General features: G+C 53.3%; 1 protein-coding gene across 1 annotated transcript in view; it reads right to left on the minus strand.

The window, feature by feature from the left end:
• LOC138158503 (integrin alpha-9-like) overlaps window positions 1–10,136 on the minus strand; it is an 85,316-nt gene extending 75,180 nt beyond the window's left edge. The window contains exon 1 of the mRNA XM_069084570.1: window positions 9,511–10,136. Within this exon, the coding sequence (XP_068940671.1) occupies window positions 9,511–9,704 (194 nt within the window). The 5' untranslated portion in view covers window positions 9,705–10,136. The remainder of the gene's footprint in view (window positions 1–9,510) is intronic.
• Window positions 10,137–15,546: the final 5,410 nt, after the last annotated feature.

A 15,546-nucleotide genomic window follows, 5' to 3' on the forward strand; every position in this document is an offset into this window, starting at 1 on the left:
GAGGGATGGAAGGAGGAATGGATAGATGGAGGGATGGATGGAGGGAGAGAGGGATGGAAGAAAGGATGGAGAGACAGAGGGAAGGACGTGCTGATGGATGGACGGACAGACTAGACGGATGCTGGCACTTAGAGCAGCAACACTGAATTTGCAGAGCACTTAACATACATTATCTCATCTGGGCCTCACAATAACCCAGTGAGACAGGAAATGATTCCATTACCAAAAAAGGTCTCAAGAGAATGAAACCAGAAATCTGTTGCTAACTCAACTCCAGAAGCTTTTATTACAAAGTCACTTATCAATGCCTACTGTGTGCCCAGTGCCGCTCTAGAGGTTGGGGACAGATACAAAGACCCCCATGAGACAGCTCCTGTCCTCCTGGAGCTTGCATTCCTCTCCACCAACATCAATGCACACGCACAGAAGTGGCCCCTCGGCTCGGCTTCCTCGCACCTCCAGGGGGCCAGGAGGGTGTGAGGGCCACCACGAGATGAAGGAGTTGGCTTTGGCTCCACCCCCAGAAGCGGCATCCAAGAAAAAGGGAGTCTTGTTTCTGCACTGAGTGACACAGCTGGGAATGGGGAGTTTCTCTGAACTGACCTCAGGGCATCTCACTAGTCAAACCCTCCACCCTGACATGCTCCATCCCATGGGATTCCAGTGAGTGAGCAGCCCAGAGGTTTTGGGGGGGTGTGGAGAGGAGGAAGAAGTTAGGATTCCCCCACCTGGGCACCTGGGCTGTGGCTCAGGCTCCACAGGAGTTGACAGGTGTCACTGAGCTGCCAAGATCCCTACAGGGAATCCTACAGAAACACTAGCAGTGAGTGGCCATCGAATCCTCCTTACTTCATGATGGATGGAGGTGACCAGAGGCTTGAATGATAAAATGGAAACATCCGCATCCTGCTGTCAAAAGAGATAATGCCTCCCTTCCTCCCCACATAAAGCAAGCACCCGGGGAGACATCAATAAAGTGGAAAGGCAGGAATCCCTTGGGACGAAAATCCAACAAACTTATTAAATGTCTCCAGTGTGCCAGGGACTGTGTTAGGAGGAGCCAGGGGAGATAAAGAGACAGAAAGAAACAATCCTTCCATGGGGAAGAAAGCAGGAGGCAGACTGAATTCACACGCAGAGAAGCTGTGCGTGATAGACAGATATATAGACATACAAAGGGTAATTACAAGATGGGGGAATCAAAAAAATCGGGAATCCATCAATAAGTATCTTTAAGCACCCACAGGCACCGCGCTTCCCACTTAGAGACCAGGGAGGAGGCATCCCTGCCCTCAAGGAGCTCACCAAGAAGAACAACCTATGCTCACATAAGAAGATAACAGTCGTGTCTAAGCCCCTGCCGTGCTTCAGGCACTGGGGGCAGAAAGACGCTGCTCCCAGCCCCCCATAACGCTAAGATGGTCTTCCCTCTGTGGGTCATTTCCACTTGATCCTGTCTGTGGCTTGTGTGCACGGTGTCTCCCCGACAGACCTGAGCGCCCTGGGAGCTGAGGCTGGGATCCTGTCTGCCTGTGCATCCCAGTGCTCAGCACACTGGCACACAGTAAGTGCTTCATAAATGCTCACTGCCTGACAGAGCTGGGATCACCAGTTATCTCCGGTTCCACTTGGAGGCACCAACTCTAGGCAAAGCAACCGTACCTCCACTCCCCATTGTTCACACACTGGGGATTTTCCTAAGAGAGACTAGAGCGTGAAGGAACCACAAAGATCAATTAGGGCAACTCATTATACTGAGTTAGACCAAGGCCCCACAGTCACACAGGTAGATCATGGAAGTCAGGATTCTAACCCAGGCCTCCCAGCTCCAAATTTAGAATTCCTTCTGCTTCCCAGCACTGACTAGGAGCATCCCTAAGGGCTGAGGCTCTGGTTCAAGCATCCTCCCCTTCTCTTGGCACCACACCTGACCAGTCTACACCAAACCTAGAAGAAAAAAGCTGATTCCCCAGAACAAGAGAGGCCTGGCTCATTTTACCACCAAGAAAACCAGACTGAGAGTGCCCAGTTTAAATACTCCAAGGCACCACAGGTTGCTTTCTTTTTTCTCACTTGCATCTGGTCTGGGGACTCATTAGAAGGCCCTTCCTTCATTCTCCTGAGGTTTGGGGATCACTGTTCCCAGCATTGGTGCCAATAAAGGCTGCTCGGTCACTGGGCCCTGGGCCCCCCCTCCCTGGCTGATCGGACACCCTTAACACAAGTGAAGGGCAGGGCTTCCCTGCCTCCCACTTCCAGTCACTGGTTTGGTTCCTCAAACAGAGCATCTCTGGTAACCTCTGTGCTTCCTTCCAGCCAAGCGCTGAGATCGCCAGACAACCCCAGACATGAATGGAGGCAGCAAGCCTCCAGAGAGGAAGGCAGCTGGGTCATCACCCACCTCCTTCCCAATCCACAGGGTGTGAAAGACGTTCATTTTCGAGGGCTGGAAGCTGGCCTGGGCCCCTTCATTTCTATGACTGGGTTTTATCATTCCCGGATCAGCAGCTGAGTAACTTCCAAATCAAAGAGCCATGGACACAGTGGGCTTTTGTCCGAGGGTGCCGGCATCTGGGGCCCTGCTCCCATCGAGAGAGTGAGAGAGCGTTAGGCAGCGATAAGGAACTGGCCGGTCAGTGCCGAGAAGGGTACTCCAAGGCACCGAGAATGGGGAACCTGACCACTTCAGCCTTTGGTTCAAGCTGACATCAACACAATAGTCAGAATTACTCTACTATTCCAGCAGCAGAATGACAGGATCTCAGAGGTCACCTCATGCCCAGGGTGTCCGCCTAGCTCAAGGCACTCTTCTTCATGTCTCATAGACACACACACATGCACCCCAACTCTTATGTGGAAAGGCTAGCCAAGCAAAGAGGGGCAAAGTTTCACTCCACTAAATTTAGAAGCAACTGAGGAATGCTGGCGCTCAAAGGCAGAAAAGCAGCAGACATGAAGAAGTGAATGTCATCACTGAAAAATTATAAAAGGCATTTTCTTTAAAAATGCAACACTCTCCTTTGTTTTTCCTAAGTTTTCATCACTTTTCTCAAACAGGGTTGGACTGGATGACCCATTCCCCGAGGGCCGGGCCTCCTCCAGGTGGCAGCTGGCTCTGGAATGGGCAGCCTCTGGCTTTGGAATGGGCAGCCTCTGGGTTCACCCACCTGATCCCTTCACTTATTAGGGCTTTTCTGATCCCTCTTCTTCCAATGAGACTTTCTGCCAGCTGCCTCCCTTCATTTCAGTTCTTTCATAAGAACTAAGGAAGGTCTTTTGGTTAACTTTAGAACCAAAATTGAGCCAACCAAAAGTAGTGAAAATAAAAGCAAGACAATAACTGATTAAAGAGAAATTATAGTGGAGTTAAGTGAGTGAGGAAAAAGAGGGGACCATGTGAAGCACAGGTACTGCGTACAGAGTAAAGGAGCTACTTAGTAAGAGTCAGGCCCTGGACAGACTTGGGCCAGTGGGAATGGACGAGACTGGTCAGTCATTCCCATACACATGTGATTCCCAGCAGGCCAATCGCTCCCCTTCATCATAACCTGTTGGGGGAAATGGGGACTAACAGCTGCATTACTGGTTAGTCACATTGTACTAGGCCTTTACTTACCTTCACTGCTTCATCTCAGGGGCACCCTCTCTGAACCTGTGTCATGGCGAGCTGAGTTATGATGGAGCTTGACTTTATTTGTATTCCATTCCTATGAATCTTTGGAGTAACAAAACCAGCTTCAGGCAAAAGGGGGCAGGAGATCTTTAATCTGACTCCTAGTGCTGAGAAGAGCTGACTTTTATGCTAAACTTGTAAAATGCATAAATCAACACAAGCATTTTTAAAATGTGTCATTTGCTGTGCGAGCCTCTGAGAATAAGAAAACCTAAATGAAATAATCCTGCCTTCAAGGAGTAGTCAGTCTGTTGTACAAGAAAGAGGAAATAGCAGGAACTCCTTCTTGGGTGAGTCTTCTGGAAGAAGCAGATTGGACCTTCAGCCTCTGGAAGGGTGGTTTGGACAATGCAGGGCCAGCCGCAACGTGCTTTCTGTGGCCTGGGCCCTCCCTCCCCACTCCAGGCTGGCCTCTTGAAAGCCCAAGGCTGATCATGTCCCCTCTGCCCCATTCCATCAGCTGCAGTGGCTGCCTATCACCTGCAGACCAAAGCCTGTTATAACCTCCCCCCACAAACACATACTTTCCCCATCTTCTCACACCTCCCTGGCCACAGACACACACCCATCTTCTCACATCTCCCTGGCCACAGACACACCCTCCCATCTTCTCACATCTCCCTGGCCACAGATACACACCTTCCTGTCTTCTCACACCTCCCTGGCCACAGACACACCCTCCCATCTTCTCACATCTCCCTGGCCACAGACACACACCTTCCTGTCTTCTCATACCTCCCCAGCCACAGACACACACCTTCCCATCTTCTCACACTTCCCTGGCCACAGACATACACTCTCCCATCTTCTCATACCTCCCTAGCCACAGACACACACCCTCCCGTCTTCTCACACTTCCCTGGTCACCGCCATCGTGCATTTTTCCATTCAGTGACACTGGCTTCATCTTGTTGTTCCTTGCCTGAATCCAGGCATTTTCTCGGGCTGGCCCCCAGGCCTAGAATGCTGTACCTTCTTCATCTCGCCTCCTGGCTTCCCTGGTCTAACGTCCCCCCTTCTGCAGGAAGTCTCTTCCCTGCTGCACCTCTGAGATTATCTCCAGTCTGACCTGGATGTGTCTCATTTGTACCAGCTCCTTCCCTCTTGTCTCTCCCCATTAGTTTGGGGGCGGGGGCTACTTGGGACCTTTTTTTGTTTCCCCAGCAGTTAGCGCAGGGCCAGGGACATAGAAGGCACTGAATGTGGCCCAGCACTGAAGCTGCAGGGTGAAAGGCGGTCTAGTACAATGGCTTCAGCCCCAGACCTGGAGCAAGGAAAAGCTGAGTACGAATCTGCACCACTGACAGTTACTAGCTGGGTGACCATGGGAAATCACTTAACCTCTCTGAAGCTCAGTCTCCTCATCTGTCAGATGAGATGAAGAGCCTTGTCCTGCCAGGTCTTGTCCACAGTGTTGCTGCCAACTCAAAAAGAAGAACATGGCTAAAGTCTTATAGACTGTAAAGTGGTGTCAACGTTGGCCATTAGAACTGGAGGAGGCGGGGGTGCAGTCAACTTCACACACTCTCTCTTCCATGTCATATAATCACGTCCCCCATGAGACAGTGAGTTCCTGGAGGGCAGGAACTGTTTTTGCACAGTGCCTGGAACACAGTAGTCACTTAATAAATGCTTGTTGACTAACAACCTTGCTGCTATCATCACCCCGATTTTACAGATGAAGACAGTGAGACTTGATTCAGGGTCACACAGCTAGGAAAGGTCTGAGGCAGGATTTGAACTCCCAGCCCAGCTCTCTGTTCTAGTCTACCCTTCATGCCCAGGTGTGCTGCTGTTTCATTCTCAAACACACCAGACAGGTGCAGCCTCCAGAGTGACCCATTCGGGGACCTGGGCCAAGCACAGAGGCCACACCTGAGGATGGAGGCATGGTGTCCTATCCATTTGAACACCATTTTCCATTTAACAGATTCAAAGCCCAAACAGCGCGCATGCGCACACACACACGAGACTGAGGAAGCAGGCAGATGGTCTCATTAGAAGAAGACAAAGGGCCTACCAGGCTAATGGGTTGGATGGGCAAACCCAGCTTTGGTTGGGCTCATTCAGAGCCAACCAGGACATGGCCAAGGTGCAGCGTGTGTGGAGCTGGATGGACGAGCAGGAATCTGGTCCCACTGGGTCCAGGCCTCCTGCCTCAGGACACAGAGGCTCTGTCAATTCTCTGGCCTTCACACATTCCCCTCTTCTTCCAAGAATATTGGAGGCCTCAGTTCTCCAAACCAACTCCTTCCATCCGCCTGCATCTAATACAGACCACCCTCCCCTTGTCCCAGGGAAGATGGTGAATGAGGCTACTGGGCTTCTCCTGAAGCCTGGGCAGAGATGCCTCCTCAGCCCAGGAACTCCCAGGAAAGAAACATTCTCTCTCAAAGCAGACTGGCTCCTGCTGCTTCCTTGGAGTTTTGGAGTTCCCAGGAGGGCCCTGTTCCTTCTGACTCCAAGTTGGCTCTCAAGAATGACAGATGACACATAAAACTTTAAGGTTTACAAAGTATTTTACATGCATTGTTACCCTCACAACATCCCTAGAAGGTGAAGAACATGGGTATCATCACCCCCATTTCACAGACAAAAATGGGGCTCAGAGATGTTAAGTGGCTCACCCTAAGTCACACAGCCACTGCGTCGGAGATGCTCTGAAGCCCCTCTGCCATGCTACCTACCCTATACAGAGGCTTGGCTGCCACTAGGGGGGCCTCCAGGTGGAGCTGGCAAGGCCCCAGCTGCCTCCCTGCTGGAATCTAACCAGGAAGGAGGGCAGGGTACAAGCCAGCTATTCAAGAAGCCATCCAATTCTCCTCTTGCCCAGGATTGTCCAGGAGGAACCAGGTTTGTTTGCTTTGTTCCTGGTTCTCTTTCATTCAGGTGGTTTGGCATTAAAAGCTCTCGACTCCACAGGTGGGGCTTTAAACAGCCTTTATGGCCACCTGCTGGTTGGTAGGGCCAGTGGGGCACATGTGGATTCCCCGACCCATGGCCTCCCCATCTAACAGTCTCAGCTGCAGCCCCTCTCTATTAATCAGTGACACGGATGGAAACCTGGAAGGCACATTTGTCCCAGCTGCAGACGGCGTAAAGACGGGGTGAGATCAACAGTATCCCGATGAGCAGAATCCAGCAATGCCTCAACAGATCAGGCCCACCATTCTCAAACGTTATGGTCTCAGGGCCCTTTTACACTGTTAAAAATGATGGAGGAATCCTTCTCAGAGCCTGTGTTTCTGTGGGTTGTAACTCTCAATATTTATTATATTGGAAATTAAAGTGTCTTAGTATTATGATGAAAATACTTTAGACCTCTTGAGGGGGTCTCAGGGACGCCCTCTGAGAACTGCTGGGCAAGCCCAATGGGCCACACAGACCAAGAGAAATTTTACTAGACATAATGGGAAGCTGTATCCTTGGGGTCATAAACCCAACTTCACAAGCACAAAGTAGGGGAGAGGAAAGCAGAGCTACTAGAGGACCATGTGAGAAAGAGCCAAGAGGGTTATTGGACCGCCAGTTGAATATCAGCCCACAGTACTTCCCCTTCCCCATTCCAAAGAAGGCTAGCTGATCTGGGGCTACGCTGAGAGAAAAATCACAGAATCCAAGAGTGAAAAGGCGAGTGTAGACTTCTGCTGTTCTCTGCTCTGGTTAGGCCTCACCTGGGAGCTGAGTTCAGATCTGGACATCACATCGAAAGAAGGGCCCTGTCAAGCTGACCCAGAGAAGAGGGTCCCAGCAGGGGAGGGTGCTAGACATTCTGCCAAGCCCGCCAAAAACTGGCTGAAGGAACTAAGAACATTGAGCCTGCAGAAGAAAAAGCTCTAGGGAGGGAAGTAATGAGGGCAGTCTTCAGGAGTCAAATGGGTCATCGATCTGTCACATGACAGAGGAACTAAGCCGGTTCTGCTTGGGTCCAGAGACTAAAATGAGAAGCGATGACTGAAGTCCCAAAGAGACAGTTGGGTGAGATGGAGCCAAAAATAAAAAAAAAGTTTGGAGAGGTTCCAAAGTGAAAATGGCTGCCCCAGGAGGCAATGGGCTCCCCACTGCTCCCCCCCTACCCTCCCCCACCACCCATCTTGAAGCAAGGGCTGGAATGCTGGGAAGCTGGAGAGGGGAGCAAGCTCCATGTCTGGGGGCATGAGTAGACAGCCTCTATAATTTGGGGATAAAGCTTAAGTATTCCACCGGCTTATCCCCCTATAGAGAAGCAAGCTCTGCCTAGAGGCCCTTCCAGCATGGAAATGCTATGATTCACATGATGCTGGATTCTAGAAAACCCTCCTTACCTTCCCAGAGATCTCTGAGAAGCTCCTGACCCTTCCCAAACAGCCACTCCCTAGCCTGGCCTCAGCCTCTCCTGTGCCCCTGACAGCAGCCCTGCTCTCCTTCCAGCACCAAAGGACTGTGGTGGGCTGGGACTTTAAGGGCCCCTTCCACAGAGTTCAGACAGCAAGCTTTCTCCAAGTTGACCTCTCCTGGCAGGATGGACTTCCTTGTCTTTGAGGGGCCCTGGGCTCAGACAATCCTCCCCACCTGACAAAAGGAGTCAGTCTCACTCTAGAGTCGGGAGGACAGGTGATGTCCCAAACTTAAGAAACCCAAAAGGCTTTAGGGGTCCCATGTGCCGACCCTGCAACACAAGGGGCCACATAGCAATCAAGCAGCTCTGCAGGGGGGAAGGGAAGAGGGGGAGAACAATGAGCAGGAGTCAGAATCAGAAGGGACCTCAGACACCATCTAGTCTGACCCCTACCTGAAGAAGAATCCTCTACAAGATCCCAGTTCAAATCCCTCCTGAAACACTAGCTGTGCCACCCTGGGTAAGTCACTCCACCTGGCTGGCCCTCAGTTGCCTCATCTATAAAATAAAGAGATTGGCCTCCCTGTCGTCTAAAGTCCTCCCCCTCTCAATCTGGGGTCCTCTGAATTCCCCGAGGATCCCTGGAGAGCTCCCTTAGCCTCTTCTCTGAGAAGAGAAGCCCTTGACTTCCAACTCCCGACCTCGGGCCAATGGCTGGGTCAGCCTCTACTGGCAGCCCCTCTCAGGGTCCGAGAGCCCGGCCTCCCCGCTGGGCCAGCGGACTGATTTAGGAAGCTTTCCCTGCGCTGGGGCTGCCCCCCTACCACCAAGTCTTTGGCCCTGGCCGGGAGGAAGGACTCTGGGCAGCTTCGGCACTAAGGGGAGCGGGAGGGGGGGGGGGGGGGGGCGCCTTTCCCGGAAAGTTTGCTTGCCCGGCCTAGTAGGGAAACGGGGGCTGATAGCCTCCTCCCAGGCCCGCATCGACTGGCGACAACGGAACTCCGTCCCGGGCCGGGGGCCTCCAGCTCCCTGCCGCCCTCAGTCCCACCCTCCGAGGTCCCTGCCAGCCCTTTTCTAGACCGGGTCGGAAGGGAGAGCAGGGGCTGGGGAGCGCAAACATTTAAATCTCCAACCCGGGGAGGACGCCCCGCGGTGGCTTCAGGCTCCTCCCGGAGGCTGGGACTGAGCCCGGCTGGGAGGCGGGAGGAGACTGGGACGTGATGGGGCAGGCTGCGGGACGGGATGCGGCTACGGGGCTAAGGCTCCTGGGGCGGGCTGCGGGATGGGGGGCAGCTGCGGGATGCGAGGCAGCTGAGGGGCGAAGGCTCCTGGGGCGGGCTGCGGGCTGCGGGGAAGGTGCGAGATGAGAGGCGGCTGCGGGGCGAAGGTTCCTGGGGAGGGCTGCGGGATGGGGGGCAGCTGCGGGATGCGAGGCAGCTGAGGGGCGAAGGCTCCTGGGGCGGGCTATGGGTTGAAGAGAAGGCGGCCCGCAGCCCGATCGGGGGCGCGGGGTACTCACCAGCGGGTGTTGTCGTAGAAGTGTTCCAGCACGGCGTAACCGAAGAAGGAGCCGGCGGGCCCCTGGTAGAGCACGGCGTGCTCGGGGGCCAGGTTGTAGGCGGACGCCCCCAGAGCCAGAGCCGCCGCCGCAGCCCCGAGCGCTGCGAGCAGTGCCCGTAGCCCCCCGGGGCCCCGGCGGACGCCAGCCCGCATCCCGCAGCCCCTGAGCCTCCGGGCCCGCGCCCGAGCCAGAGCCCGGGGATCCCAGGCGACCGAGCCCCCTTTCCCGCGGCTGTCCTGCCGGGCGGCCACCCGGTGCACGTTCCCTGCTCAGGGCCGGGCCGAGCTGGGCTGAGCAGAGCTGGTCCGGGCTGGGGCCGAAAGGGTGAGCGCCCCGGGCGTGCGCCTGTGGCTGAGTGTGAGCGCGCGTGTGCCTGTGTGAGTGTGAGTGTGTGTGTGTGTGTGTGTGTGTGCCTGCCTGTGTCTGCGCGCCCCCAGGGCCGTGAGGGTGGGCGGGGGGTGCTGAGGTGGGGGGCGTGGGTAGGAGTGTCCCTTGGTCCCGGAGAGGAAGCCCCAGCTCTATGATCCCCCCAGTGGGGCTCGGGAGAGGGCTCTGCGCTCTCTCCAGCTCTCGGGCCGCTGCCTGCCTATGAGCCTCTCACCTCCCACCTCCCCGCCTCCTGCCCCCCCGCCGGGGCTGCGGGGGGGGGGGGGGGGGGGGGGGGGGGCCGGGCCGGGCCGGCCAGTCCATCCACAAAGCCTGGGACACAGTGCCCCCTGCGGGCCGCAGCCGCACCCTGCCCGGCGCTCTGGCCAGCCTGCCCCAGGGGGAGATCAGGGCTGGGGAGAGGAGGCAGGGGGGCTGTCGGATTTGTATGGAAGTGGGGGGGGGGGCTGAGCTCTGACCCCGGTGAGCGCTCCCCGACCCTCCCAGAAGAGGCCTCTTCCCTCATCAAGCGCTTTCCAGCCGCAGGCACCTTTTCTTTATGCCCCTGGAGGTAGAGTTAAAAAGACCGCCCAAAAGTCCCAGGTTCCAAGGAGGTCCCGTCCTTGGTCACATTTATTTGGTGGTTGAACCAACAAGCTTGGGAGAAACAGAGAGAAAAGGGGAGAGGGAGAGAGTGCCAGGGTCGCTGCCCACCTTATACTGGAGAGAGTTTAGGACGCGGCTCAACCCGACAGAGTTCAGTTCTCTGACCTTGGACTGGGCGGGGGAGGCGGAGACATCGCGGCTCTCATCTCACTAGCCTCTACCCGACATCTGACATTTCCTGCCATTTCAATGTAGGTAACAGACCACTGAACCATGAAAAGCATCCTGGGGCACAAAATGACTCGGGACCCCTGGGCTGGAGCCATCTCTGCCTAGGACAGACAGGACACACCCTCAATAGAGAGAGGCAGCCAAGGGCAGCAGAGAGCGGCCTGGCCTTGGCTCCCCCACAGCGTTCAGTGCTTCCCACCTACACTATACACTTTGACAATATACAGATATGTGTCTGGATTGTGCTGCCCCCCCCCAATAGAATGCAGCTACCCAGGGGCAAAGGCTACTTCCTATCTGCCTGCATATCCCAATGCCTGGCACATGGAAGGTTCTTGATGCCCTTCCAAAGCTAAATCTTGGACCCAAGAGCACAAGAAAACGGCAAACCAGGCAGCTCTCTAAACTGCACAGGAGTTGTCTATCTGCACTGGTGGAGGAGAGTTTCCATACCAGGAAATCCCTGAGTCCTGACCAAAATGTGTAAAGTAGAGTATGAGGCAGGAGGGATACAAAACGAAAGCATCCCTATTCTTAAGAACCAACCAGCGAATCAGCAAACATTCAGCAAGAGTCTCTGCTACTGGACAACAAAGAAAATGCCTCTGCCCTCCAGGAACCTCCATTCCCTCCTCCAGACTTGTGCACAGAAAGGATCCTTCTAGTCTACCTGGGAAAGGAAAGGAGCACAGCAAAGTGCACACAGAAGCATATTTTAAAACCGTCTCTGCCCTCAAGATGTTTCCATTCTGGCAGGGGAGACAGCATATAAGGCAGAAGCCCGGGCAGGGAGGAGGGAACATTTTGGTTTGGAAAATGAAGGGTCTGGGTGGCTAGGTGGCGCAGTGAATAGAACACTGGCCCTGGAGTCAGGAGGACCTGAGTTCAAATCCAGCCTCCGCTGCTGTGTGACCTTGGGCAAGTCACTTAACCCCAACTGCCTTACCACTTCCCTCAAAAAAAAAAAAGAAGAAGAAGAGGGTGAAGGGACCTCCAGAGGAGGAGACTGATACATCCTTCTGGGTACTCATATTCTGATTCCATCTCCAGAACTGGAGGGGGTAGAAGAAAAACGGTATAACAGCTCAGAAGAAAATATGTGGGGAGTAAAGTGAACAATCAGTCTGGTAGCTCTTAGAATCTGTGCATTCTCCTGTTATTTCATGTCCCCAGACAGATGGCACCAAGGCTCACCTTCGACTCTGCCCTCTCCCTCACTCCCATATATCCAAACAGGTATTGGGTCTCAGCTCTTCTGCCTCCCCATTATCCCTCACCCCATCCCATCCTCTCTAGAGTCACCCAGAAGCCTGGCCAGTGCAAGCCCTTGTTACCACTGTTGTTGAGTCGTGTCTGACTCAGATGAGGAAACTGAGGCAAACAGGGTTAAGTGACTCGCCCAGGGCCACACAGCTAGGTGTCTGAGGCTAGATTTGAACCCAGCAACCTGAGTGTTCCTGCCTCCACTCCAGTGCCACCTAGTATAGCCACAGTCTCCTTGTTCTCCCCTCGCTCCAATCCATCCTCCACAAAACTGCCAGGATGTTACTCCTGAGACACAAGAACATTCAGTGGCTCCCTATTACTTCTCCAGTAAAAGGCAGACCAAGCCTGCCCAACAGCTCCATAAGCCCCCTCTGGCTCCAGCTCCTCTTCAAATACAATTCGCCCTTTAGCCTCCAGGGTTCATCTTGGAGCGGCCACCTCCATGGGGCCTTTACAGCCCCCCTTGGCAAGACTCTCCCCCATCTGAAATTGTCCTCAGGTGCTCAGTTCCCGTCACCTCTGCCTTGTGGGTACCTCTCTGTGTTCATCTCACAGGAACAGACACACACACATTAGAATGGAATCCCCTTGAGGCCAGGAACTGGGTAAAATTTTTTTTTTAATCTTTGTATCACCAACCTCCAAAATGATACCTGGCACACAGTAGGCACTTAATAAATGCTGGCATAATTGAGTGGCATAATCCTCTGACTATGGCCCTGCCCATGCTGATTTTTTAGATTGTTCTTAACTCTCTTTGCCAACAATGACAGGAATAAAGTGACACATCAGAATTGTTTGGATCGGCATTTCTCGGATTTGGAAAGAATCTGGACTGTCTTTCTGGTAGTTACTGACAATTTGTGTTTCTTCCATAAGAACTATGTGTTCTCAGGGTATTACTCTTATTAATTTCTTTTTAAAATTACCCGTGATGTCCCAGCAGAGCACACAGACAGCATATGCAGCACAGGGGGGCTGGCAGCAGGCCCTGGGTGCTACCTTCAGGAGGGTCTGGAAGCAGGCAGTGAGGGTCAGGCCTAAAGGCCTGAAGGTCAGGAGACAGGAGAACTGCAGGTCCCACGAGGAGGAAACAAGGCAGGATCTCAATTCCAGAGATACCACAACACCAAGAGAATAACGCAGATGTGGAGGAATTGATAAATCAATCAATCGGCATTTATCCCTACTCTGGGCAATGAGGTGGCACAGACTCATCTTCTTGGGTTCAAATCTGGCCTCAACACTTAGTAGCTGTGTGGCCCTGGACGAGTCACTTAACCCTGTTTGCTACAGTTTCCTCATCTGTAAAAGGAGTTGGAGAAGGAAATGGCAAACACTCCAGTACCCCTGCCAAGAAAACCCCAAATGAGGTCACAGAGAGTCAGACACCACTGAAAGGACCGAACAACAAAGTACCTACTCTGTGCCAGGTGCTGTCCTAGGTGCTAGGATATGAAGACAGAGTGAAACAATCCCTTCTCTCAAGAACTCCCATTCTGATGGGGAAGATAAGAGCATATGTAAGTAACCAGAAATAAATACAAAGAAAATCAATGAAAAGAAAGAAAGAAATGTAGCTATGTACAGGTTGTGTAATTTGTCCTCTGCTCTCCAAGAGGACCATGACATTGGGGAGATGATGCCATGACTGCAAGTGGGTTGGATTTGAGTGAGGGAGGGCTGTGCAAAGTCACCAGCCTCACTCTCTCTTCCAGAGCCATCTGGGGCCAGTGGCCAGATCAGGACGACTGGAGATGGCCCCAGATGCAGGGGTACACCTTGGCCTTTTTAAGCTAAGGTCTACAAGGGAGTTTGGGAAAGAGGTGCTTAAGGAAGTCACAAAGGGCCAGAGGATTCTATCAGGCAGAAATGAGGAGGAAGTCCCTCCCAGCCATGGCAATGGAGATGAGAGACGGTAGATTCACAAACTGTCACAAACATGGATAAGGCCAGTGTGACTGAGGGTCAGGGGGGTGGAGAGCACAGGTGAAGAGGAGAGTAAGTTATGTCAAATAAGCCCGGGGCCAGGTTGTGAACATGCTCCAGACAATAGGGAGCTATGATCCTGATAGGGTAGGGGAGTAACTCGGTCAGATCTCCACTTCAGGAAAACCACTGTGGCAGCAAGTTGTAGGATTGACTGGAGTGGAGAGAGATGAGGTAGGAGACCAATTAGAAGGCTGTTGTGATGGTTAACCACAGACCCCACTGTTGTGATGGTTAACCACACAACGGTGGCTGGGTCAGAAAATTGTGCTTGGCCACCAGTGACCAACACCAGTTCAGCAGGTGGGAGAGAGGCCAGTGAGAAGCCTGGTGTGAGCTGAGCCCCTGAACTGCGGCCCCACCTCAAGGGGTCCCAGGCTCCTGGAACATAAAATCAAACCACTGCCCCTTTTGTCCACAGGTCAGACCCAGAGGGAGCCGAAGGAACTCATTTGAGAAGGTGCTAATCAACCAGGACAAGCTTGGGGAGAAGTCTTTCTGGACTTGCTGGCTTTAGAGAAAGAGGATGAGCTGCTGAGGGCTTTGGGTGGGTTGGGGTCTCTGGTCTTCCCTCACTGAGAACCACTGGGAAGCTAAGATGATACAGCCCCACTCTTATCCAATGTGGTAGAACCAGGATCCAAAGTCATACCTTCTGACTCTAAAGTCTGCTGATGGAAAGCACAGACTGAAGCCATTACTGAAAGGGAAGCAAAGGCTCGGGCAGCCAGCAAGAAGTCAGGAGGCATGATTCATCCTTCTGGTGGCACGTTTGGGCCCAAAGTTCCAGAAGAATAAAGGGTGGATTATTCCGCAAGACTGAAGGTGGGTGTGAGGGGAGCGAGCTGCTTCCTGTCTCCCTTACCTTGCCAACAGTGGCTGGGAAAAGCTTCACTTGACAAGGGAAAGAACTGAGAGCAAGGTGGATGTGACAGACAGGGCCACTGAGGTACATTAAGCTCCAGCTCCAGGGCGATGCCTCCAACTGATTAAACTGCACTTTGATAAATAAACCCTTTTGTCTCCTTCAGGAAATCCTCCCAAGAGCTGGAGGTGAACTGGCCTGTTTTGTGAATAAGGCTTTGTGTTTTAGAGCTCTATCTTTTTTCTAAGAATCTGGGGGGAAAACCCTCGAAAATGCACACAGATTCTACTGTTAGGGAATGAGGAGAAGAAACATGAGTCCTGGCATCCAAACCTAAGGTGCTTTAAGAGATGAAGGGACAGAGAAGGCCAGAATCTCAGATGGCCAGGACTCCCAGAGGCCACCCAGCCTGGCCAGTCCCTAGAGAGGAATCCACACTACGGCTACACTCATGCAGCTCTCCAAAATCTGCTTCCTTTAGCCAATCCAAATCCATTGACATTCCACGGCTCCCTCAGTCTGTTCGTCCTCCCCCCATGACTTTCCCCCTGTGTCCGTTTTGTCCCAGGCCTGCCTCCTTGCACTAAACCCTGATCCTGACTCTTTGCTAAGCCAGCTAACTCTATACTGTCCTATTCTACTGAGACCTCTGCCCTAACTCCATACTGTCC

Source organism: Petaurus breviceps, unplaced genomic scaffold (genome assembly GCF_028583685.1).
Source record: "Petaurus breviceps papuanus isolate PSGF00001 unplaced genomic scaffold, PetGlider_PUasm1.0 174, whole genome shotgun sequence".
Classification (NCBI taxonomy): Eukaryota; Metazoa; Chordata; class Mammalia; order Diprotodontia; family Petauridae; genus Petaurus; species Petaurus breviceps.